Here is a 25188-nt window from a genome sequence, read left to right on the forward strand (position 1 = left end):
CGATTATCCCTCTAGAATCCCAAGATTCAGCTGTTATAACCTCTAGAGATGACCTCTCTCTGCCTTGTACCAGCCCCGCAACTCCCTTCAGATAAGGGAGTGTTTTGATTGGATCTTGCTCTAAAGATCATTCGGGTAAATCCAAGGTTCACCTGTGATTATAAATCGGTCATAAAATTGTCCTAAGTTTTTTTTTATCTTGCTAAGGAGCCTCATGGGAAGGCCAGCTTGCTCTTTGTTCTAGTTCATCTTCACACCCCGCTCTTGGCACCCATCTGGCCGAAAGCTTCCTGGCCACTTGAAACAGGAAGCAGTGAGCTATGAGCCATTGCTCCTTCAGTAGCCACCTGTGCCAGTGGTGATTCTAAGATCACTCTTCTTCTACCCATTTCTGGACATCAACTAGAGAATGGCTCTTCAGGGGTAACAGTCTTCCCTCTCTTGGTTCACCACCTTTGAGGTCAGGACTTTCCTTAAAAATTTTAATCCATTTGAAACGTTTTTATGTGGGGCAGCCTTTCTGTAAACTTTGCTCCAAAGCTTCAATGATCTGGGAACATTTTCACTTGAGTTTTGCTAAAAATATGATAATGGCCCTGACTGCAAAATTATTTATTTCCATGGCACAAAAAATCTTTATTATATTTGAAGGCACCCTGAGTCCAATGTAAGTGTATTCCTGAGAGAACTTGTCTACAGGCATCCACTGATGGCAGAGGCATGTTCAAATGTGTTTTGTTTTAAACAAACCCAGACATGTATGAACTGGACCCTAACAGCAATACTTTTTGACTTACATTCAAGGAGCCCTCATAGCACAGCAGCTTAAGCCCTTGGCTGCTAACTGCAGGGGGGGTGGTGGCGGTAAAAAAAAAAACACCACCAACTGCTCTGTGTGAAAAAGGTTCTTACCCTTAAGGTTTCCGTGAGTCAGAATCACGGAAGGTGGTGGGGGTTAGTAGGTTACTCTCTTGTAATGGAGACTACTGTCCCTAGTGGTCAGAGTGATGCCAAAATAAAAGTTCCAAGACTGTAAATTCAGTTATGGCACTGCAAGGCTCCTGCCTCCTCCTCTCATCCCACAGTGGGGGTGAGGGGAATGGGGGAGTGTATGGGCATGTGCGCCCCGGGCAATGGAAGCATTAGTTACCAGCTCCACCTAACAGTTCATCTGAAGCTCACCATTCTAAGAGCCAAGCGCATGCTCAGGAGATGCGTGCAGCAGCAGTCTGAGCTGGGGGAGGGGTGGGGTACAGTCTGGGCTGATGCTCTTGGGAAGGTCCACCAGGCCAACACTGTTTTGTTTTTTTTCCAACACTCCTCTGCAGCTGGAAGCCACTGAAAGCCCTAAATACTGGCCACATTTGACATTCAGCTGAGCACAGACTTACTCTCTGTCTTCTTAACATTACAGGAACTGCAGATAAACGTTTATATTTAAGATCCTGGTAGTGATTTAATCCTAATACTTTGGAAAGGCACACGTTTAAATAAATAAAGCAAAGCATTTACTTAGAACTTTAGCCCTAAAGATAATATATTTTTTTATTCAAGAAATAGAGCTTTATTAAAGCAGCTAGTGATTTTTACAGTCCATATGACTGGACTTTTCCTCTTTGGAGGGTGTAGGGGTGTAGGGTGGGGGACAGTGTGGTGTGTGTCTGTCTCCTGGAGAGTATTTAGGAAGGATTAGGGATTGGACTGTGTTCAAATTAAAGGCTAAAATGTTCAAGAAAAATACCTGAAAGACATTGGCATTAATCTACACAAAGTCAAAAAGGGACTTCTAAACCAGAGGCTTTATTCTGCTGACTACAAGGCAGCCTGGGTTCTGGGGGCACTACTAAGTGGCCTAGGTTCATATGCTACATGTGTATTTCACAGCTTCTGTTAACAGCAGCTGCCTTATGAAGACATTATCTACTCACATGCTATCACTTAGCACTGTGATTCTGTAAGGAATGATATTTCTTGACTTAAATATATGTCTTTTCCACTCAAGTTCCTCTTTAAAGATGATTCAGAGATCCAAGGACTGATTAGTGAGGAGTCAGCACAGAACAGGGGGCATGTGTGTGCATGTGTGTGTGTGTGTGTGTGTGTAAACATCTTGCATCCTTCGGGGCCACTGTGTGTCACTAACTAGAAGAGCAAGAGCCACGTGCTTCACTCTCCAATATTACCAATACTTAATAGTACAAATGCTCAAAGTGTTAGATATTTTATTAACACCCATGTTTAGGCTTTTAACAACCACTGCTGGAGCACCGAGCACATAGTATAATTCTGTGACCAGGATTTATGCAAAGTTCAGAACACTCTGCTGGCTAAAATCTAATTGTATTTTGGGAATTTGCATGCAAATTTTTACAATGCCATATATCAGGATATAGTAATTTCACAATTTATCTATGGCAAGAAACAAAAGCATTATAAGGTCAAGATGCAGAAATATAAAGTGACTATTAAAAAGTATTACCTGTTTCTGAAGGGACTATAGATATAGAAAGAAAAAAAGAAAAATATAAATTATCAGATGAAATAAAGATTTAATCATTGGCTTCACGTTCTGCCGTATAAACATCTAATTTAGACAAGTCTCTAGTCTAGAGATGGAAAAACTAAGTGACAAGGGCATATCATCTCTCCCTCCCTCACTCTTGCCCAGAGGCTAGCCCCACCCCCTAGGTTACCTCCTAGAACCTTCCTTTCCTTCACTCTAGCCCTGTGGCGCCACCTGGAGGCGCACAGGGGAAATTACTTAACTACCTTGTCATTCCCTCCTCTCCACATCAGAGTAGTATACTGCTACCATCTATTGTCTATCTGGACTTGCCTGATGGGCCAGAGTAACAGTGAACTAAGCAAAATGCAAGCAACACACTACAGTAACAGTAGAATATTAACATAATAAATACAAGCATTTTAATAACTTTATAAAAACTATAAAAAGACATGCACAGGTCGAAATTCTATCCATCCTTAACATCAACTTAACTCTAGAGCCCCCTCCAGTGTATGCATGCCAAGTCTTGTCAAAGCCCACACCTGATATCTCCATTAGATAGATGTCTGCACTTTTCATTGGTCAGTGAAGTTTGAGATCAGTAAGAAAACCGGTTTTCATCATAGTGCTGGTTGGCATTTTCTCCCAACTTCTTACAAAATCACAGGCTCACCACACCCAGTCAACTACACTGTGGCAGCTAGCCTGAGCCAACCTCTACACTTACTATCCAGCATCAGCCACGGTCAGGGTCAGGCTGGAAGTCAAGGGACTCCTTCATCACAACTGAGCACCTACTCTGAGGGGCCCGTCCTTTGCCTGTTGGAGCTCTAGGGTTAGTAGTCAGGGACAGGAAGCAAGCAAACCTTTCTTCCAGATTCTCCGGTGATAAGTATTTTCACAGGAAAGAACACAGCCTGAGAAAGAAAAGGTGTCTTTCATAGTGACAGGCACCTCCACCTTCAGGAACCCAGGCAGGGAAGACAGACGGCTCCAGCCAGACTAGAGCAGCAAGAAGAATGTGCCTATGAGCTTTCAGAACAGTCTGCCCAGAAAGTGGAACCGGGGGTTGGAAGGAAGATTACCTTTTAATTTCAAGCTTGTTTATCCTATTTCAAATTCTATATCATGAGCATGCCATATGCTTTATTATTTTAAAAAGGTAAGAGTACAAGAGGGCTTCAAGAGGTGCATGAAAAACGAAATGAAAAGATAATGGAACTTCTCCTGAAAACGGAATTTCTCCACGAACTTTCTGAAGTCTCCATGTGGCACAAAGAATCAAGAGGAGGCGATGCCCACAGGAAGTTGGGGGGTTGGAGGGGGAGTGGGCTAGCAGGGGAAAGGAACATCAAGGCCAAGGGTACAAGCTACCCTCTTTGCAGGTGAAGTCTTGCCAGGAGAGATTCTTAACCCTTTATTGATTGATGGGCTCTTTTTGACATTTGGGGGAAATTGTTTTTAAATATTTAAAACATACAAGAAATCAAAGGAGACCAATTAGAATGAAGCATAGTTGATAACACCTAAAGACTGTGCTACCTAGTCATATATGTACCTGGTTAATAATTGCTGTAACTTCCACAGGGCAGTGAATGGAATTCGATATGTCAAGATCTGCACCACATGTGTAAAAGTGATTGACCACTAACTTGAGTTTCACAGGAGCTACAGCCACAAGTACTGCTCAAACTAGTGGTGTGCTGCCTACACTTATAAGGGAAGAAATGCTAAATTTCACTCACAAGTCAGGAGAATAAATAAGCCTTTCCCACACGTGAATTCACTGAGGCCACGGAGGGGACCAGGGAGGTGGGCTGATGAACCAGCTGGCATGCTGCTGCTGGGATAGAAAAGAGAAAGCACCGAGGAACTGGGCAGCCAGTGAGGTGAGAGCTCGGGGACATCAAGGCCTGCAGCAAACTCTCGAGATTAGGGTAGGGGTAGGAGTGCAATGCTGTGACTTTCCCCAGCCACACCTGTTGGGCTGGCCAGATGAGGGGAGGCGTTTAAGAACCGAGGGCCAGGAAGAGCCAAGGTGGAAGGCCTTGAGGGTTGTGGAGGAGTGAGCACCAAGGAGAGGATGGGAAGGCCCTGGGTGATTTATAACTGAAACAGGCAGGTGATGAAGATGCTAAAGCAGCAGAGCTTAAGGGTCTGAGTTTCCACAGAAATATTGCTCTGGGCTAAAGGACCAATTAAAAAACAAAAGTATGGAGCCTTTCCCATGTACAAACTAATAATTGAAAGTATCAGGTCCTAGCCACAAAACAAAATCAAAACCCAACTCACCAACAATGATTCAATTGTGACTCATTTCATCTGTATAGGCCAAGGTAGTCTTTATGGTAGGAGAAAGCCTCAACTTTCTCCTAAAGAACTACTGGGAGGTTCCTAACTGGTGACCTTGGGGTTAGCAGGCCAAGTAACCCAGACCACCACCAGGGTCTCTCAGCCACAAAACTTAAGTACACGTAAATGGATTCCAAAGGTATGCACAGCTCTGTTCCAAACTCAAGATGGTAAACAACAAAACCAAATACAGGGGGCCCTAATTTCACATATGGCAGAAAACCAGGATCTCTCTCTGAAGCACATGCAAACATACCACCAATGCCACATCCCCCATACCCCACCCCCAATCCTGCAAACAGACAACAGAAGAAAGCATTCCCAGTTGGTAATCTCCTCTTGTCCCGGATGGGTGGCAAAACTGTGAACTGCCAGCAGGTGGCAGTGTTACTGTCCATAACACAACATAGGGCAGGTGGCATGGACAAGCTTCCAAACACCAAAAGAAAGACCAAACACCCAATTTTAAGCAAAATTTAAAATAATTTCTTAGTTTCACAGAAGAGGATGTCACTTTTCCATATGGAGATGAGGGGCCTCTGGAAGTCTGAGGACAGTGGGCTTTGTGACCTACAAGCAGAAATGGGCTTGCTTGTGCTCCAATTAGCATAAAAACCTAGTGCATCTCTAAGATCAAACAAACCCATACCCATTGAAATCAAGTCAATTCTGACTCATTGTGACCCTGTTTGTGGATTTCCAAGATGGTAAATCATTATAGAAGATAATCTCATCTTTCTCCCGAGGAATGGCTGATGGGTTTGAACCACTAGCCTTGCAGGCATCAACTCAATGAATGCTTACCCTACACTGCCACTAGGGCTGCCTAAACCAAAACGAAACTGCCTTCAAGCCGAGTCTTACTCCCAGTGTCCCTATTAGGTCAGAGTCTCTGTGGGTGTCCAAGGCTGCATTCTCACCCAGAGAGCTAGGTGGTTTCAACCACTTTGTTCACTTTGGAGTGAGCAGCCCAATGAGTAACTCATGCCACCCGTGCTTGTTTGGTACCTAACAGTACTAGAAGCTCAAATGGATTCAAGGTGAAGCTGGTTTCATACTTTTCTTAGGCCTAGGTCTGCATTCAGATGTGTATGCCCTTCTGCCACCAGCCACAGTTAAGACAAGGCACTTCCTGTCAAAAGCCTCACGCGGGCTGACAGGCTTCAACCTATCTCTCCCTTCCCTTCTTGTATTAGAATCGTTTAGATCTTTCCAAGCTCACATTTATGACTTTGGGGTTGTTTTTGCATGTCAGAAGGGTGTCAAAATGCCTACTGAAAGCATATGTCTGTTAGAAAAACATGACTTGGTGTTCTAGGAAATCCACAATTTGGTTTTGATTTGGCTAGCAGTAACTGCTTTCTTGAGTGTCTCAGAACCAGGAGGAAATTACTACACCAGGCACCATCTACAGCAACATACATATGGAAAAGGAACAGCCACTAGAAGCAAATGCCTCTAGCCAAGCATGACTGCTCAATCAGTGATTTGAACCTACTAGTCACTCTGCAGCCTAAAAGATCTAAAGGTTAAGAAATCCAAAGGGGCAGTTCTTCCCATCCTTAAGGGTCACTGAGTTAGAATTGATTAGAGGGATTTTCTTTCTGGTATGGGTATATACAGAGACTACGAGTTGGATATTACAAAGCCAGAACACAGCTTTGAGAAGACTGAAAAAGAAAGAAAATCATAAGGGCAAAATTTATACGGAAGGTGTGAGGGCAATTTAGAGCGGCAAGAATGGAATACTTCACAGCAATTTTCATAAAGGCTATGAAAATTTAAAAGTTGTCTTCTTTAAATTATACGGTAAACATTTCAGAACACATTTTATTAAGCAGAAATCAATGGATAAATTCATGTTAAGTGTTTCTGATGTAAGACTGATTCCAAGCTTCTTTAAAAGAAATTTATTCTTTTAAGTTTCTGCGTACAGGTGGTGAAGTTGTGCCATCTTATAGCGAGACTGAAACATTTAATTTTAATAAAGGAATTTGAACTCTGACAGGTCCATTTTGGGGCTCGGAGCATTTGAACTATCTATTGTACCGAACTCACTACCAGCCAGTCAGCATTGACTCATAGCAACCGTATAGAACAAAGTGGAACTTCTGTGGATTTCTGAGGCTTTAAATCTTTATGGGAGAAGAAAGTCTCAGTTTTCTTTTGCAGAGCAACTGGTGGTTACAAATATCTGACCTTGAGAGCTCCTTTTTTGTTGTACAGTAACTCTTATTTCTGGCCGCTTTTTAAGATTTTTAAAAAAATGGAACTGTCTGTTAAGTTCCTAATAAAAGTGAAGTGATACTTAGGGAAAAAATCCAAGTTCATGTAATTTTCACTGCTTAAATATATCTTTGGATTTAGGGGACACCATGTGAAATACAACTTGACCTAGACATTTAGTACAACACAAACTACTTTAAATAAAGCCAGCGTGCACTTCCATCTCAGTCTAGCTGACACTATAAGATTCTGATATTTTATGGGGAAGCACAATGAAGAGTGGTATGTAGCATATATTCTGTATCTCAACAACTAAAGCTGAAGGGGAAAACTGTTGCCATTTTTTTAATCAGCAGGTCAAATACACCCAGAAACAAGTCTAACATCTGATGCACCAAGATGTGTGTTGGCAAGTATAATCAGAAAGGCTGGCTTATATGAAGAGGAATACAGTATTATGATTAGGTTTATTAACAAACATGCTACTGATATGCAGATGACACAACCTTGCTTGCTGAAAAGTGAGGAAGACATATTAAAGCACTTGCTAACGAAGATCAAGGAATGCAGCCTTTGGTGTGGACTACAACGCAATGTAAAGAAAACCAAAAACCTCACAACTGGACTGATTAACAGAGAAAAGACTGAAGTTGTTGAGGACTTCATCTTGCTTGCATTCACAATCAATGCTCATGGAAGCAGCAGTTGCGAAATCAAATGACATATTGCACTTGGGTAAATCTGCTGTGAGACCCCTTTAAAGTGTTGAAAAGCAAGGATGTTACTTTGAGGACCAAGGTACACTTGAGTCAGGCCATGGTATTTTCAATGGCCTCAGTGCATGTGAAAATTGCACTCTGAATAAGGAAGACCAAAGAAGAACTGGTGCGTTTGAATTATAGGGCTAGTGGAGAATATTGAAATTACCATGGAATGCAAAAAAAACCCAAAAAAAACCCAAATTTATCTTGGAAAAGGTACAACCAGAATACATACACCTTAGAGACAAGGATAATGAGAGTTCAACTCATTTACTTTGGACACGTTATCAGGAGAGGTCAGTACCTGGAGAAGGACACCATGCTTGGTAAATCAGAGGGGCAATGAAAAAGAGCCCTCAGCGAGATGGAATGACACTGTGGCTGTGACAATAGGCTCAAATATAACAACTACAAGTCAATTCCAACCCACAGAGCCCCTATTCAGACAGCCTCATTTTTATCTGGTGGAAAGGCTACTGGACTTGAATTTCTGTGGTTGGTGTTGGGTGCTGATGCAAAACCTATGTACAACAGAACAAAACACTGTACCATGCTCTCATTGCCAGTACTGATTTGAATGAGCAAGCAATTTCTTTTCTATTTGCAGTGATAAGAAAAAAAAACTAAGCAGAGACCAATCAGCTACAGCCCTTCACTGCCCTGCAGGATTACAAATGTTAACAAAATCTGCTATTGCTGAGATCCCCCATAACACTGTACAGGGAGACAGAGAAAACTACACAGAAACCAGACCCCAGCTGGGACAGTGGTCTTACTGAAAGGTTCCTGGGCGCAGTGTAATTCTCTAACTTACCCAAGAGTTCTGGGTTTTGTTTAAACCCTCCCACTACCCGCTACCAACGAACTGATTGCCACTCCTATTGACCCTATAGAATAAGGTTTCCAAAACTGTAACTCTGTAACCTCATTATTCTCCTGTGGAGCAGCTGGTGGGTTTGAGCTGCTGATCTGTGATTAAAAGCCCTAACAGCTAATCTACTAGGCCATCAGGGTTCCTGCTGGTAAAGTAGGAAGGCTCACCATCACCAGGAGGTGCTCAGCTTTCTGGTTTGGCCTGACAGCAAGCTGGGAGGTGGTTTCAATCAACTGCTTTCAATCGACATTTCTGAGGAGTGGCCATCTGTAAGGCTTTGTAGTCTATGCACCCAGGGGTGTAGCACATCTTTTAAAATTGGTGGTTCTTTTGGACCAATCTAAGGCTTTTCATTTTTACAATCATATACAGCAATATTTTACTTAGTAATCAATCATTACAAAGTCCTTAACTCAAATTCTGTTCTAGAATTGTTTATAGGTTTTTGTTTTATATTTTTATCTTTAATCCATATACGTTTTATTTTTTGTAATAGTAGGGTTGTACCATATATACTCGTGAATAAGCTGAGTATTGTGCTTATACTCAAGTATATACGCTAATACCCCCCCCCAAAAAAATGTCCCAACACCATTCACTGAATAATCCACTTCTGTTCCAGACCAAAATGATGATCTTTTCCAAATATTAACTAAATACCTAAATAAACTTGGTCTCTTTTGGATACTGTTCTTTGCTCCTATGACAGTTATAGCTCAAATCTTGGACATTTACATTACTCTTTAATATCTGGTAAGGCAAGTCCTCCTTTGTGATTCTTGTTGAAAAATAATTTCAAAATTGATAATACATACAATCTTAGAACTTGTATGGCCATGTTTTGAAGATAAATAACGATATCTGCTCTTTACTTTGAGGAGAACTGGACACTTGAAGGTGTGGGCCTTTTGGTTCTGTTCAGGAGGAAGGACTGGTGCACAGTCCTCTCACTGGGTGGAAATCTGAGGTGTGATTTACAGCTGACACTAGAACACTGGATTTGGACTTGATAGGCAGGGGTAAAATCAGGTACAAGTCTGTCTGAATAGGGGCCCTGTGGGTTGGAATTGACTCGTAGTTGTTATATTTGAGCCTATTGTCACAGCCACAGTGTCATTCCATCTCGCTGAGGGCTCTTTTTCATTGCCCCTCTGATTTACCAAGCATGGTGTCCTTCTCCAGGTACTGACCTCTCCTGATAACGTGTCCAAAGTAAATGAGTTGAACTCTCATTATCCTTGTCTCTAAGGTGTATGTATTCTGGTTGTACCTTTTCCAAGATAAATTTGGGTTGTTTTTTGTTTTTTTTTTTTGCATTCCATGGTAATTTCAATATTCTCCACTAGCCCTATAATTCAAACGCACCAGTTCTTCTTTGGTCTTCCTTATTCAGAGTGCAACTTTCACATGCACTGAGGCCATTGAAAATACCATGGCCTGACTCAAGTGTACCAGCAGGTTTCTGTTTGGTGAAGTCCTCCAAGCATTTCATGGCCTATAATATGTCTACTCATTTCTAGACACTTACATTCTGTTGCTATAGTCAATGTGAGGTTCTCCTTCGATGCTGTCTGCTATCATATGTATCTTGAACCAGACATTTTACTCTTATTAATGCTAAACATTTTATATTGTTTGTCTAATACTGGGTTTTATACTAGAAACTTGATTTGCTTGCTTAAATTTAAAAAAAATAAAGTTATTACTCTGACCTTGAAGACTACATCTTAATACAGAGAGAGACTTCCGGGAAGATGGCGACTGAGTGACACATACCAGTGGGACTCCGCAGAATCCAGCCCAGGAGAGTTGCTTAGAGGGAACTTTAACATAGCTGGAACGCAGGAGGAGCATCATAAAGATAAGTAGGCACAGACCCAAAGTGTTTTGAAGGGCTGTGACATTTTGGCTTACCTCAGTGGAAGCCAGCTGGAACTCGACCCTTGGTCCTGCCACTATCTCTGCCAGAGCCGGGTTCGCATTTGGAGCCCGTAGGGGGGCTTGGTCTCAACACAGCCATAGTCTGGACCCCCTGCCTGAGGGCAGGGATCAGGAATCCAGGGATCGGGCTCAGCTACATTGTTGCTTTTGTTTATATCTCTGCTCCCTGTTCCCCCAAAGTCCTGGAGGTCTCCTCACAGCCATAGCTTGCCAAGACCTCCTCAGGCAAGGAAAGGGATCCAGCTACATTGTTGCTTTTGTTTACATCTCTACTCTCAGTCCAACAGTATTTGAAAATATGCCCCTGCCTCGGGGCAGGGACTAAACCCTTACAGCTCCGTGGGTGGGGAGTAGGACTCAGTTACATAGTTGCTTTTGTTTCCCTCTTCCTTATATTCCTGCACAGTCTAAACTTTTACTTTTTAATTTTTTTCACCTTTGTCACTTTCCTGTTCTCTCACATTCCACTGCTGACCTCAAGACCACTCCCCTTATCCTAGGACATTTAAGCCTGCATCACACACAGCTAGATGGTCTCCACCGTGTATAACTAGCCCTACTTTACCCCCAGGGGACACTGCCCAACTTCTCACCAGGGAATTCCTGCCTGTGTACCTGGGGGCATAAGTTAGCTTGGCCAACACTCATCAACATTCCAAGCTGTTGCAGGAACCTCTGCCCAAAGTCTGCAACACCAATGCAGGCAACCCACCAGCCTCCTGGGGCACTCCCCTGATAGGGAAGCCACAGGAGGATAAAGAGGTAGGTTAATCCCATAGTAAAATTAGTTATAAGCAGTTCGAAGAAACATTCCTACAAGTCTCCCAGGGAGAGCCAGTGCTCTTCGACTCCTGGCTGGAAAATGGCACCTGGCTCCTCTAAAACAACACAACACAAAATGCCATCAGCCCCAAGGACCTCAACAAAAAAACTGGAGAAACAAAAGGCAATTGCAGAAAATATCTCAAACATAACAACATATATATAGAAGCAGACATTGAGCTGCCACAGAGAAATTTTCAGAATGCTGCTTGGATTCATACAGGATATGAGGAAAACAATACAGAAAAAGGATGAAATAATAGAGGAGATAAAGGCCATACACAAAGGGAAATGCAGGAGCTTAGGGAGGACAAAACAGAAATCAGTAGAAGAAACACGGAGCTCTAGAATCGACTGGAGGAATCAGAAAACTGTATCAGGGACTTGGAGGACAGCCAAGCAAAATTTAACAAACATGAACAAAAATCTCTTAAGATCATCAGAGAAGCTGAAGAAAACCTAAGAGCAACGTCTGGGGCTATGGAGTGGAACAACATTAGAATTACTGGCTTACCGGAGGAAGACAAAACAAGTCATCTGCAACAATATTGAGAAAATTCTTGAAGGAAAACTTCCGGAGCTTAATGAATGAAAACCAAGAAACCATTCAGGAGGCTGAAATAACACCAACTAGATTGAATCCCAAGAAGAAGTCACGAAGGCACATAATAGTTAAATTATCCAATTTTGAGGAAAAGGAGAAACTCAAGCGACCAGCTAGGGAAAAACAAGCAATCACATATAAAGTTCCCCACATAAGAATATGCTCAGACCTATGAGCAGAAACGATGAAGAAGAGGGGAGAGTGGGGTAACTATTCCAAAAATTGAAGGAAAACAATCCAAACCCAAGAATACGCTAATCAGCTAAATTATCGATCAGGATAGATGGGGAAGTAAGAGTCTTCCCAGACAAGGAAAAACTCCAAAGAATACGTTAGAAGAAACCCAACCCTACAAAAGATCCCTGCCAACCCAGTGTGGGCTGAAGAATAACTCACCAAGCATAAATAAGAGACCGCCACATAGAACAACCTCACCCAGAGGTCAACAAGAGATAACAGACCCGAAGAGAGCATTGGCTTAAGGATGGAAAGAACTCAAGAATGATACACACACATGCATAACACACTAATGAGAAAGGACAGTAGGAAAACTCCCAACACGAAAGGTATAAGATGACATCACAGCGCCCACAGATGGAGATAATAATCCTGAATATCAATGGCCTGAAGTCAGGCATTAAAAGACTGAGACTAGCAGACTGGCTAAGAAAACACAACCCATCAATCTGTTATCTACAGGAGACACATCTCAAGTCTACAGACAAAAATAGGCTGAGAATCAAAGGCTGGAGAAAGTCATACCAAGAAAACAGCAATTCAAAAAAAATGTAGGGTATGCAATCCTGATCTCGGATAAATTGACCTCAAAGTGCAAACCACAGAGAGTTAAGGAGGGACACTATATAATGTTCAAGGGAATGGTAAAGAAGCACTAAGCAATGTAAACATATATTACCCAAACGAGAGACCCGCGAAATACGTCAACCAAACACTCCAAAAGATTAAAAAAGAAATGACAGCCTCAACAATTATACTGGGTGACTTCAACACACCACTCTCTGAGAAAGACAGATCACAGGGAAAGAAACTCAACAAGGAGGCTAGAGAGCTAAACACCACAATTAGACAATTTGACCTGATAGATATTTACAGAACTTTCCATCCAAGTACAAAAAAATTCACATTCTTTTTCAAGCCTACATGGCACATATTCAAAGCTAGACCACATGCTGGGGCATAAGGCGAATCCACATAGATTTAAGCACATTGAAATCATACAGACCTCTCTCTCTGACCACTGTGCCATAAGGCTGGAAATCAACAAAAGGAAGACAAAGAAAACAAAAGCAAACAATTGGAGAATGAATAACTCTCTACTGCAAAAGGAGCACGTACAGGTACAGATCAGAGATAAAATTTCCTAAATTTCTAGAAACAAACGAGAATGAGCACACGACATACCAAAACTTATGAGATACTACAAAGGCAGTCATCAGAGGAAGGTTCATAGCAATACATGCACACCTGAGAAAGGAAGAGAGAATAATGATTGATATGCTGGCACAAAATTTACAACTAGAGCAGAGTAGGACATCCTACTAATAAAAGCAAAAGAAAATATAAAAACCAGGGCTGAGATTCAGGAGAGGGAAAATAAGAAAACTATGGAAAAAATTAATACTGCTAAAAGTTGGTTCTTTGAAAGGATAAACAGAATCAACCGACCACTGGGAACCTAACCAAAGAAAGGATGGAACAAATTTCAATAGCAAGAATAAGAGATGAAAGAGGGGACATTACAACAGACCCTAATGAAATCAAAAGGATAGTTACACAGTACTATGAAGGAATGTACTCCAATGAATTCAACAATTTGGAAGACATGGACAAATTCTTGGAAAAACAATCCCTCCCTAGACTATCCTCAGTGGACGTCAAGAATCTCAACAGACCCGTAGCAAAAGAAGAAAGAGACAAGGTTATCAAGGGATTACCAACAAACAATCCAGATGGATTCACTGGAGAATTCTCAAGCATTTAGGGAAGAACTAACACCAATCCTACACAAACTCTTCCAGAACATAGAAAAAGATGGCAAACTCACAAATTCCTTCTATGAAGCTAGTATAACTCTGATACCAAAACGGGGCAAGGATCCCATAAGAATCGAGAACTATAGACCAATATTCCTAATGAACATTGATGCAAAAATCCTTAACAAAATAATAGCCAACAGAATACAAAAGTATATAAAACAAATAATTCACCATGACCAAGTGGGATTCATACCAGGGATGCAGCGATGGTTCAACATATGAAAGACCATTAGTATTATTCATCACATTGACATGAAAAACTATAAGAACCACATGATAATATTGACAGATGTAGAAGAAGCATTCGACAACATCCAACACCAATTCCTGTTTAAGACACTTGAGAAGATAGGAATGGAAGGAAAGTTCCTCAAGACAATACAAGCTCTATATGAAAAACCAACAGCCAATGTGGTAGTCAATGGAGAAAAGACTAACACAATCCCAATAAAAAAGAGGACCAGACAAGGATGTCCCTTGTCCCCACTCTTATTTAATATCGTGCTGGAGGTTTTAACTAACAGCATAAGGCAAAGAAGAGACACCAAAGGTATTCGTCTGGGGAAGAAAGAGGTAAAACTATCGTTATTTGCAGATGATATGATTTTATATATGGAAAATCCCAAAAGTTCCACAAGAGGAGTACTGGAAGCAATAGAGGAGATTGGCAGAGTGGCAGGATACAACATCGACAAACAGAAGTCCATCGGACTGTTAAACACATCCAATAAGACCATAGAAAAGGAGATAAAAAAGGTGGTACTCTTCACAATAGTCAAATACAAATTGAAATATCTAGGGATACACCTGACTAAAAGATCAAAAGATCTGTACGGGGAAAACTACAGAATACTATTACAAAAAACCAAGAGTGACCTCAACAAATGGAAGAATATTCCATGCTCGTGGATTGGAAGACTCAATACAGTCAAGATATCCGTTCTGCCAAAGGCACTATATAAGTTTAATGTAATCCCGATATAATTACCCTAATCTTTCTTCAAAGAAATGGAAAAACTGATTACCAACTTCATATGGAGAGGGAAGAAGCCCAGAATTAGCAGAGAACTCCTCAAGAAGGACAGCGTGGGAGGGCTTGCTTTACCTGACTATGGCACATACTGTACAGCCACAGTTGTCAAAACCGCATGGTATATGTACAATGACAGAATACTCAGACCAATGGAAAAGAACTGAAAACCCAGAAATAAAATCATCAGCATACAGACAATTGATCTTTGATAAGGGCCCAAAAAATATCAAATGAGAAGCAGATGTCCTCTTTAACAAGTGGTGCTGGAAAAAATGGATATTTACCTGCAGAAAAATGAAGCAAAATCCTTACCTCACTCCATGCACAAGAATAAACTCAAGGTGGATCACAAACCTTGAAGTTAAACCCCAAACTCTTAGGGCCATCAATGAGAGAATTGGGATCAACTTGAGAACTTTGGCACAGGGAATACATAGGCTATCAGAAATAGGGAAGGACACAAACACAAAGGAGGCACAAACTGACAAATGGGATATACTGAAGATAAAACACCTGTGTACGAGCAAATGCCTTGAGAATGATTGGGGCCGGGAATGTATGGATGTGCTTTATACAATTGATGTATGTATATGTATGGATGGTGATAAGAGTTGTATGAGTCCCTAATAAAATGTAAAAAAAGAAAAGAGGAGAAAAAATGATTAGGGCAAAGACTGTACAGATGTGCTTTATATAATTGATGTATGTATATGTATGAACTGTGATAAGAATTGTATGAGCCCCAATAAATTGTTAAAAAAAAAAAAAAACACCTGTGTACATCGAAAGAATCCACCAAGAGAGTAATAAGAGAGTCCACGGACTGGGAAAACATCGTCAGCAATGACACATCAGAAAAAGGCCTTATTACTAAAATCTACAATACTCTGCTAGCTTCCCAAAAGAAAAAAAACTAATTACCCACTTGAGAGGTGGGCAAAGGACATGAACAGAAGTTTCACAGGGGCAGAAATTCAAATGGCCAACAAACATGAGAAAATGTTCCATATCTTTAGCCATAAGAGAAACGCAAATTAAAACAATGAGGTACCACCTAACACCCTCAAAGGTAGCCCAATTCAAAAAATCAGAAAGCAACAAGTGCTGGAGGGGCTGAGGGGAGACAGGAACTCTCGTCCACTGCTGGAGGATTTGTAAGTATGTACAGCCACTATGGAAATCAATCTGGTGATATCTAAAACAGATGGAAATCGAGTTACCATACAACTCAGGAATCCCCTTACTGGGCATATACCCAGAAGAGGCAAGAAGTAAACCAAGGCCAGACATCTCTGCCCCAATGTTCATTGCGGCACAGTTCACAATTGCAAGGAGTTGGAAGCAACCCAAATTTCCATCAACTGATGATTGGATTAAAAAACTGTGGTATATACATACAATGGAGTACTATGCATCGCCAAAAAGCAGTGATGAACGTATGAAGTACATAGAGGCATGGGAAGAACTAGAGGAAATCATGCTAAGCGAAGTAAGTCAGGCACAAAAAGTCAAGTATGACCTGAGTCCGCTAAGTGGTTAAAAAAAAAAAAACCGCAAAAGGGGCATAGGGAAAAAGTTACGGTATACAAACATTCTTGGGGTGAGGACTATGTAGTATGGCAGGGACCAGATCAAATCCAAATGCACATGGTAGACAACTGGAGAGGAGGTGGGGAAACGGATTTTTAAAAAAGGATGAAAATAAAGAAATGGGTAGCGGGGGCATTGGGTGCTAACCCACCCAAGGGGAGGGTATTGTTTATATCTCCACAGGGAAAGAGGGACCAGACTTCAACCCAGTGCCCCAAGGTGTGAATGCAACATTCCGGCGTGGAGTAGGGAACCAGTGGAGAGGTCTGGGGGGCTGGTCCCAGTCTCAAATACTAAGTGGATGCATGGCCCTCCCACCAGAAGAATTTATTTCAAAGGACTGCATTGAATATGCAGCTCCGGAAGAGGGACATATCTGATAGGAGCACACGGGGGCAGATGAAGGGGGAGTAGGAGAGAGTGGAGCACATCATGGCCCACCAGGCCTTGAGGACAATGACCCCAATTAGAGCAGCCAGTCGACGGAGAGGACCACATGGCCAGGCCCACTGTAAGACATGACGCCCCTCACTGACCAATGGCCCTGTGGAGGACAGCATCGGAGACAGTGTGGGAATTGCGCCTGATCTGAACCCACCACACCCAGCAAAACACTAGGGCTGTGCAGGGGAACAGCAAGGGAATGGAGCGGCAAGGTCCCCAGGGAATGCTGAAGATGGACTTTGGGGCCAGGGCATGGTGCTCAAACAGACTAGACTGGAAAACACTCCTAAAGGCCAACAAATGATCCTTGAACCAACTACAAGCTTTTCTTTCTTGTTGTGTTTTGTTTTGTTCTTTGTCAGTGGTTTGCTGTTGTTATTGTTTTGTTATATATTGTTGCTTGGTTTCACTCTGTCTTGTTTTTGTGCATGTTATTATCTCCACACGTCTGTCTAAATAAGATAGGCTAGATGAACAATCTGGAGCAGAAAACAACGGGACCAACAGTTTCGGTGGGACATGGCACAGGGGGAGGTGAGGGAAAAGGAAGTGGTGTTAACAAACCCAGGGACAAGGGACCAACAAGTGATCCAACTTGGTGGTGAGGTGGGTGTGGGAGGCCTGGTAGGGCATGATCAAGGGTAATGTAACCAAGAGTAATTGCTGAAACCGAGGTGGGGACTGAGCATGATAGTGGGACAGGAGGAAAGTCAAGGGAAATAGAGGAAAGAGCTGGGAGACAAAGGGCATTTATATAGGTCTAGATAAAGACATGTACATACGCAAACATATTTATATATGAGGATGGGGAAATCGATCTATGTGTCTATATTTACAGGTTTAGTATTAAGGTAGTGGAAGGACATTGGGCCTCCACCGAAGTACTCCCTCAATGCAAGAATACTTGTCTTCTAGTAAGTTGGCATTCTATGATGCTCACCTTCCCAACACAACTGCTGAAGACAAAGCGGGTGAATAAGCAAATGTGGTGAAGAAAGCTGATGGTGCCCGGCTATCAAATGCTATAGCCTCTGGGGTCTTAAAGGCTTGAAGGTAAACAAGCGGCCATCTAGCTCAGAAGCAACAAAGTCCACATGGAAGAAGCACATCAGCCTGTGCGATTACGAGGTGTCGAAGGGATCAGGTATAAAGCATCACAGAACAAAAAAAAAAATCTTACTAAGTGAATGAGGGAGTGCAGAGTGGAGACTCAAAGCCCATTTGTCTACCACTAGAGATCCCCTTGCAGAGGGGTCTAGGGGAGGAGAAGAGCCATTCAAGGAGCAATGTAGCAACAATGAAAAATACAACTTTCCTCTAGTTCCTAAATGCTTCCTCCCCACCCCAACTACCATGATCCGAATTCTACCTTGCAAGTCTGGTTAGACCAGAGGATGTACACTGGTACAGATAGGAATTGGAAACACAGGGAATCCAGGGCGGATGATACCTTCAGGATCAATGGTGTGAGTGGCGATGCAGGGAGGGTAGAACGAGAGTGGGTTGGAAAAGAGGGAACCAATTACAACGATCTACATGTGACCTCCTCCCTGGGGGATGGACAACAGAAAAGTGTGCAAAGGGAGATGTCGGACAGGGCAAGATATGACAGAATAATGATTTATAAATTACCAAGGGTTCATGAGGGAGGTGGGAGTGGGGAGGGAGGGGGAAAAGTGAGGACCTGATGCCAGGAGCTTAAGTGGAGAGCAAATGTTTTGAGAATGATGAGGGCAATGAATGTACAAATGTGCTTTACACAATTGATGTATGTATGGATTGTGATAAGAGTTGTATGAGCCCCTAATAAAACAATTAAAAAAAATAAAAATCACTCTTTAACTAATTCCACACACATACACAAAAATAATACAGAGAGAATTTCTGAGTATGTACAAAGAAATAAGACCATTTAATAAATGGAAGATGTAAACATTTCCTCATTTTCCCACCGTGGCCCTCAGACTCTGGTTTAGCCACCATTCATTCATCAGCCCCCACATTAATCAAGGGCCACCTCCCCCACTGATCTCAGAAGGGTCAGCCTTCCACTTCGTACTAGCCCACAGGAAAGTGAGGCAGAGGGAAGACTTTTCAAATAGCTCAAAGAGAAGAGCATTACGCTGTAGAGAAGTAACTGACAGCTGACTCACTAACACCTGGACGCTAATCACACTCACTTCAGAATGAAACCACCACAACACATTAAATACTTTGCAAAAGATTCTAACTTAGAATGTACATTCAAATTCTAGTGACTAGTCTCAACCTTAAGAATTTAACAAATAAAAAAAAGAGGAGCTGATACCAAGGGTTCAATAGAAAGTAAACGTCTAGAAAAAACTGAAGGCAACCTATGTACAAATATGTCTGATTCAATCGATATATGGATTATAAGAGTTGTACGAGCTGCCAATAAAATGATTTTAAAACCACAAAGAATTTGACAGTATTATGGGGCAGTTCTATTCTACAGGGCTGCAATGAGTCAGATTCTACCCCAGGACAACAGGTTTGAGTTGTTGTTGTTTTTAATAACAAGAGAAAACAGAATCCAATAGTAATATTATAGATTTATGAATTCCCTCTTAGAAAGCTGCAAGACTAATAACATTAGTACTATTTCAGATATCCCTGACTCACCCCACAACTGAATAATTCACTGTTACCACTATAACCCCTGGCTCAGAGTGGCCCTGTTGGGCAGAGTAGACAGATCTGTGTCATAGGGTTTCCAAGGCTGTAATCTTTACAGAAGCAGATGGCCACATCCTTTCCCAGCTTTACCAGCACAGTTTTTAAATACTGCAAGCACTACAATGTTGGCTATCTGCAGGAAGAAAAGGACATTTTATATTTAGAGGAAAGGGCATTCATCCTTTAGGAGTGTACTGAAAGGTCTCAAAGATATAACTTTGATCTCCAATTTCTGGGCTTTTAATATAAGTGTCAGATTCTAATTCTAAAGGGGATGGAACAATAAGCTATCCAAATACTTCCGAGGTGCTTTCCAAATTTCAGGAATGCTATTTCTGTTTTAAAACAAAGCATATTGTGTTACCAGATAGCCTGGTACCCAATTCTGTGATGGTCAATATTTTCTCCAAGATGCTATGAAGTAAAAATCACCTAAAATTTCAGTCTTGTTTTTTGGTTCTGACTCAAAGTCAATGTTTACAGCTAAAACAGTGGAAAAGTTAGCACTGTAAGCCCAGTTGGGAAAAATTGTGTGCTCCTAGGCACACGCAAGCCGAACTCCAGAGCCAACCACTGAAAGACTTTCTTCCCCTGCAAACTCCTGAGATGCTCTTAAAGGTATGTCTTAACACTAGCACAAGGAGATGGAAAGCCAGAGCTTGGCTCTCCTCAGCAGCCCAGAGCACCCAATAAGGCAGCCTCCAGAAAAGCAAAGTCTCCATGGGGGAGCCTGACTCAAAGGTCCACGATGGGTGGCTCTAACTTCATGGTGCCTTGTCAAAGTCCAACAGCTGTGCAGAATCATCAGCCCTGATTATAATCACCCTCATAATGCAACTCAGATTGTAATGAGTTAAAATTTGCAGAATTACATATTTGACTATAGATTATGAACAAAAACACACACATGTAAGAATTCTAGAACCAAGTTGAAGATTGCCAAGAAAAGCCTTCGACCTGCTTTTGAACACACAGCACAAGCCACAGCAGTCTCCCCATGGCCCTCCTCATTCAGCACTAAGGGACTCCATTCTAACATGGATGCAGAACTGCTTTTAAAATCTTAAAACATAGCCCCATGCTCTATTTCTCATTACCTCAAAGACCAGAAGGCCCTTTCCAAGGGAGAAAGATAAACACAATAAAAAAAGATCAATTCAAAACTGAAACCCCAAACAATTCTGCTCCAGAGAATCAGTTTATACCCGCATCTCTGAGCCTTTTGCTCCTGGTCCTGTGCTCTGATGTCTTTTCCTATTTACAGTCTCTGGTGGTGCTGTGGGCTGTTAGGCTGCTAAACCTTCAGGTTCAAATCCACCAGCAGTTCTAGAAGAAAAGGACAAGGCTATCTTTCCCACAAATATTTACTTTCCTGAACCCCTATAGAGGTCATGATGAGATGGAATTGACTTGTTGACAAAAAAGGGGGTGGGTTATAAATGAAAGAGGTCCCTGGTGACACAGTGGTTAAGTATTTGGCTGCTACCCAAAAGGTTGGTGGTTGAAACCCACCAGCATGGAAAAAAGATGAGGCTGACTACTTCCATAAAGACTGACAGACTTGGCCCTCTATTGGCCAGGGCTCCTCTGTCCTACAGGGTCATGATGATTCAGAGTAGACTCAAAAGCAATGAGTTTGATTTGAGTTACAGTAATCGAAATTGCCACAGACCATGTGGCACGAGACATTTTCAGGTGTGTAATTAGTAACCTTAACCATGAACCTTGAGAAAATGCTTTAGAAACCACTTTAATGAAACACACAGTATTTATGCTACTAAAAAGACCAAATACTCATCCTCTTAAGTTTTAAATACTATTCAACAAGAATGTATTAAAATTGCCCTTTCTAAAAGATTTCCTTAACCAGACAATTCTAGAAGGCCTAGGCTTAAAAACAAATGATCACTGTAGAGTTTTTGCTTGAATATTCCAATCAACTCTGAGGCACAGTTGGCAAATCAAAACCTACCTCTTCGTGCGTAGCTAGAGTCCATATCCTTAAACTGAACCATAACAAAGTCTGAACACTTGAACAGAATACTCTCCATGATTTCTTCAAGTTTTGGCCCCGAACTGGATTCTGTACTTTTCTCGTGGGCAGCATCAAGTACCAAATCGCACTGAAAATAAAAACATGAGTGAACATTCAAGACAACCTAAAAAATCTCACAGACATTTTAGCACAGTCTTTGTTGTTTTAATATCTTTGTCAAAAATGACCTCTCTCAAGAGAGCCTCATAACCACCTTTTCCCTCACACTACTGTTCGTTCAGTCACCACTTGCCTCTGAGTTGGCCCTTGATGCTGTAGTCACTCTAAAGGGCACTAGTGGTGATCAGAGGGAGAAGGGCAATGGACTCACTCCCCTCTTAGTCCACAATGCTTGAAAAATGACAAATATTTTAATAATCAGGTAGATCATGAACTTTTGATTTCACATTTAACAGCATAGCCAATTATAAGGTGGCTACCCTACATCAGAAACTAAGAGATACAAGCCAGCAAGCCGTGTGAATATGCAGCAGTTGCTTTTCATGTGGGTTTTAGATACAAAAAGGCAGAGTAAACATTACCTTAGGGCTGTATGTCTTAAAAACTCCTTCATATATGCCTCCATTTTTCACTTGTACTTCACATTTGGAGCCCTAAAAACATACAAGTACATTATCAGAGAAATGGCACACTTGCAACACAACCAATGGAGGTGGGGGGAACAGGGGAAGTAAATTTTCATTGCTCATCAGGCTTTACTAAATGTATTAGATGTTTACTAACAGAATTATACATTTTAAAGATATTATGAAGAGGCTGCAAAAAGTTCATGAAATGATGGGATGAAAAAGAATGGAATCTTGCCACAAACTTTTTGAAGACCATGCATAAAAATGCACCGAACTCTCAGAATTCTTCAGAGTTCTAAAAGTTTTAGTTTGCATTTAATATTGAAGCTAAAGATTTCTGACCCCAGCGATATTTGGTGACAAGGAAATAAGGCATTACAGAACTTTAGAAAAATCATGGAAAAATGAAAAGGTAATAGAACTTCCCCAAAAGTTTTTGAACCCTCAAATTGTTTTGTTAATAGGACAATAAGAGGGTTACAGTCTATGCTAAATCACCCTGAATAACGTAACCTAAGAAATGTTACTATGAGAATCATTCACACATATGAGAATGTCAGATGCTGCTTTCTACTGTAAGACCAAGGCAGTTTATTCCCAGTAATTTGATCACTTACAACAACTGATGTAAGAATATGGACCATCCTCATGTTTGCATAGATTCCATCAAATGAAATCTGTAATATGAAAAGATATTATTAGAAAGCAGACTTTATATACACACAGGCATAAACACGTATACGAAAATTAGTATTTCTTTTGTTATAAAACTTTTAGGTAAATAAAAAAACAAAAAGGGTCACAAGGAAGAACCAAGCCAGTCAGAGTGCAGTACAGCACTGACAAAACATACAACTTTCCTCTCGTTCTTTAATGGTTCCTTCTCCCACTATCATGACCCTAATTCTACCTCATAAATATGGCTAGACCAAACGCTGTACATGGGTACAGATAAGAGCTAGAAACACAGGGAATCCAGGACAGATAAACCCCTCAGGACCAATAATGAGAGTAGTGATACCAGGAGAGGAAGGGGAAGGTGGGGGGAGAAAGGGGGAACCAATCACAATGATCTACATATAACCCCCTCCCCAGGGGACGGACAACAGAAAAGTGGGTGAAGGGAGACAGTGGTCGGTGTAAAACATATATGTATAAATTATCAAGGGTCCATCAGGGAGGGAATGAGCTCAAGTAGAAAGAAAATGTTTTGAAAATGGAGCAGGGAGGGCAACGGAAAAAATAAGGAGCTGATGCCAGGGGTTTACATGGAAAACAAATGATTTGAGAATGGTGAGGGTAACGAATGTACAAATATGCTTTATACAATTGATGTATGTATGGATTGTGATGAGTTGTATGAGTCCCCAATGTTTTTTTTTAAAAAAAGAAATGATGATGGAAACACATGTAAAAATGTCCTTGACACATGGATGCATGTAGTGATTGTGATAAGAGCTGTAAGAGCCCCCAATAAAATGATTAAAAACAAAAACCTTTCAGGTAGCCTTAGAATACCTCACATGTATTAAAAAGAGATTTGGTTCATTATAATCTTTCTTCCTTAGAAAACAACAACTCCATTTTTCAAAAGTGAAATCGGTCATTCCAACTATAGAAATCTGGATATAAAAGCAAGATATGGCAAGGGAAAACCACAAGAGCAGACAACAGATCAATGGTTGCTGGAGAGCAGAGAAGGAAAGATTGTCTATAAAATGGTATTAGGGATTTGGGGGCAACAAAACTGTCCTATTCTGGACAGCCACTCCACTCTACGGTACACGTCACACCCTACCTAAATGTGTCCCCTCCCGATTCTCAGGAGGACAGTCTGTCCAAACAATGCACAGGCTCAAAAAACAGTGACAGATTCTCATTTCTTTCTTCTATCATCAGGAACTTACACATTCTGCCCTTCATGCCCAGTTGAATTTCAAGGACAACATTCCAAAATTTAAGACTAGAAGGCCCTATCCAAGGAAGAAAAATAAGAGCAATAAAAAAAAAAAAAAAAGCAAATTATTCCAAAGCCAAACCCTCACAGAACTCTGCAAACTCTAATCCTGATGGTTTACTTATCTTTGGGGATAGTAATCATTTAGATTTACCAAGCAATGTTATTTCAAAATTATGTCCGACAAAACACTATTTATAGATAATTCTGTTTTAAACAGAGAACCATACAGCCTAATTGAAAACATACAGCCTAATATTTTTATACTAAACTATACTGACCAATTAAAGGGTTCTGAGCTAAACAAGATTCTTCTCTTTTTGCATTGACTTCTGGTCTGTGGTTAGAGATCATTTCTGAGTTACCATTTCCCTACCAAAGAAATAAGATTCATATTACTTACCGTAGACTGAGGCAGTCCTTTGCTACTGTTTCGACCTCTGCAAAGATAAAACAGTATGTTCATTCATTTGAGCAGCTATAATATTTCCCCCAAAATTTAGAATAGTATATCATTTCATTCCAGTGATGGGCAGGCTATGGGTGGAGGGCTGCTCCAATATTAAATCTCGAGATGAGCCAAGTACGTCTCTCTTCCCTGTGCTTTGCCTGCTCAGAAACCCAGAGGGAGGAAGGAGAACAAAAGAATGAAACCCTTTTCTAAATCAAATAAATACATTAAAAATAAGAACAGCATAT

At 41.2% G+C, this 25188-nt stretch overlaps 1 protein-coding gene across 8 annotated transcripts in view; it reads right to left on the bottom strand.

Annotated features, from left to right (window-relative positions):
* Positions 1-25188, bottom strand: part of ATXN2 (ataxin 2) — a 102696-nt gene that overhangs the window by 46279 nt on the left and 31229 nt on the right. For all 8 annotated transcript variants that reach the window (XM_075533853.1, XM_075533849.1, XM_075533856.1 and 5 more), the window contains exons 2-5: positions 24893-24929; positions 23150-23209; positions 22485-22556; positions 21880-22030 (exon numbers count right to left, since the gene is read on the bottom strand). In XM_075533853.1, the coding sequence (XP_075389968.1) occupies positions 21880-22030; positions 22485-22556; positions 23150-23209; positions 24893-24929 (320 nt within the window). The remainder of the gene's footprint in view (positions 1-21879; positions 22031-22484; positions 22557-23149; positions 23210-24892; positions 24930-25188) is intronic.

Source organism: Tenrec ecaudatus, chromosome 16 (genome assembly GCF_050624435.1).
Source record: "Tenrec ecaudatus isolate mTenEca1 chromosome 16, mTenEca1.hap1, whole genome shotgun sequence".
NCBI classification, from domain to species: Eukaryota; Metazoa; Chordata; class Mammalia; order Afrosoricida; family Tenrecidae; genus Tenrec; species Tenrec ecaudatus.